The 2334-nt window shown below is 44.3% G+C and overlaps 1 protein-coding gene across 1 annotated transcript; it reads right to left on the reverse strand.

Annotated features, from left to right (window-relative positions):
• Positions 1–335: 335 nt before the first annotated feature.
• LOC132556916 (histone H1-like protein HC2) lies at positions 336–1505 on the reverse strand. Its single transcript, XM_060221373.1, has one exon. It carries the CDS (start codon positions 1503–1505, stop codon positions 336–338), a length of 1170 nt encoding a protein of 389 aa, XP_060077356.1.
• Positions 1506–2334: the final 829 nt, after the last annotated feature.

Consider the following 2334-nt stretch of genomic DNA (forward strand, 5'->3'; position numbering starts at 1 on the left):
ACATACCCGCCTACATGTCACATCGACTAACCACAGGTGTACAAATATAGCTAAGATATCATCACCTCACAAAGAATATCGTTATATATATGACATTTCAAGTTGTTTTTCCCGGTTTTTAGGTAGCGAGATAATCTACAGCACAATTCTGTCAAATTCATTTACCTATTTTATATCCCTTTAACACATAAGGGTTCTTCATAGAACTCGTAACCTTCCTCACAGGGACAGAACTCATAGCCTTCCTCACAGGGACAGAACTCATTGCCTTCCTCACAGAGACATAACCCATAGCCTTCTTCAAAGGGACAGCACTCATAGCCTTCCTCACAGGGTCAGAACTCATAGCCTTCCTCACAGAGACAGAACTCATAGCCTTCCTCACAGAGACAATTCATAGCCTTCCTCACAGGGACAGAACTCATAACCTTCCTCACAGAGAGAGAACTCATAGCCTTCCTCACAGAGACAGAATTCATAGCCTTCCTCACAGGGACAGAACTCATAGTATTCATAACAGGGTCAGAACTCATAGCCTTCCTCACAGAGACATAACTCATAGCCTTCTTCAAAGGGACAGAACTCATAGCCTTCCACACAGTGTCAGAACTCATAGCCTTCCTCAGAGGGTCAGAACTCATAGCCTTCCTCACAGAGACATAACTCATAGCCTTCTTCAAAGGGACAGAACTCATAGCCTTCCTCACAGAGACAGAATTCATAGCCTTCCTCACAGGGACAAAACCCGTAGCCTTCCTCACAGAGACAGAACTCATAGCCTTCCTAACAGAGACAGAACTCTTAACCTTCCTCACAGGGACAGAACTCATAGCCTTCCTCACAGAGACAGAATTCATAGCCTTCCTCACAGGGACAGCACACATAGCCTTCCTCACAGAGACAGAACTCATAGCCTTCCTCACAGAGACAGAATTCATAGCCTTCCTCACAGGGACAGCACACATAGCCTTCCTCACAGAGACAGAACTCATAGCCTTCCTCACAGAGACAGAATTCATAGCCTTCCTCACAGGGACAGCACACATAGCCTTCCTCACAGAGACAGAACTCATAGCCTTCCTCACAGAGACAGAATTCATAGCCTTCCTCACAGGGACAGAACTCATAACCTTCCTCACAGGGACAAAACTCATAGTATTCATAACAGGGACAGAACTCGTAGCCTTCCTTACAGGGGCAGAACGCGTAGCCTTCCTCACAGGGACAGAACGCATAGCCTTCCTCACAGGGACAGAACTCATAGTATTCATAACAGGGACAGAACTCATAGTATTCATAACAGGGACAGAACTCGTAGCCTTCTTCATATAGACAGAACTCATAGCCTTCCTCACAGGGACAGAACTAGTAGCCTTCCTCACAGGGACAGAACTCTTAACCTTCCTCACAGGGACAGAACTCATAGCCTTCCTCACATAGACAGAACTCATAGCCTTCCTCACAGAGACAGAACTCATAGCCTTCCTCACAGAGACAGAACTCATAGAGACAGAACTCTTAACCTTCCTCACATAGAGACAGAACTCATAGCCTTCCTCACAGAGACAGAACTCATAGAGACAGAACTCATAGCCTTCCTCACAGACAAAGAACTCATAGCCTTCCTCACAGAGACAGAACTCATAGAGACAGAACTCTTAACCTTCCTCACAGAGACAGAACTCATAGCCTTCCTCACATAGACAGAACTCATAGCCTTCCTCACAGAGACAGAACTCATAGCCTTCCTCACAGGGACAGAACTCATAACCTTCCTCACAGAGACAGATATCTTCCTGTCCGGGAAAGACCTAATAGCCACCCGTATTTGGAATGAACCTCCTGTTTCCATCCTCAAAGAGGCGAAGGCTTATAATAAAGGCCAGCTCTTGTCCACATTAGAAATACAATATTTTTAGAGGTAGTTGGGTAGGTGAAAGGGACATGACGAAATATATGAACACTCATAATTACAGAATATATCTAAGTACACGATATTAATTTACAGTCACGAATTCGGAATCTAGACCCCGAAAAAGTGTTAACGACTTTATTTATCTGTTGCCTCGAACGTGTATCATTTGGAATGTTCCTTATTCTCATGTGTTTTTTCCTATGTGTTAATATCCCACTAGACACATCACATGGTCCTTTCTATAAACACCTACTGTTCAAGGGATGCCCAACGTGTTTTCTGTAGCCATGCTGTATACATACCAAGCTAAAATAAAACTATTACCTCTGTATATCGTGAAAACATGGGACCACTGAGACAATGTAAGGCTGGCAACATCATATTGTGGTTGCCTAGCAACCAGGATGCTAAATCGTTGG

Source organism: Ylistrum balloti, unplaced genomic scaffold, assembly GCF_031769215.1.
Source record: "Ylistrum balloti isolate Yb309-2 unplaced genomic scaffold, AGI_CSIRO_Ybal_v1 Utg370602, whole genome shotgun sequence".
Classification (NCBI taxonomy): Eukaryota; Metazoa; Mollusca; class Bivalvia; order Pectinida; family Pectinidae; genus Ylistrum; species Ylistrum balloti.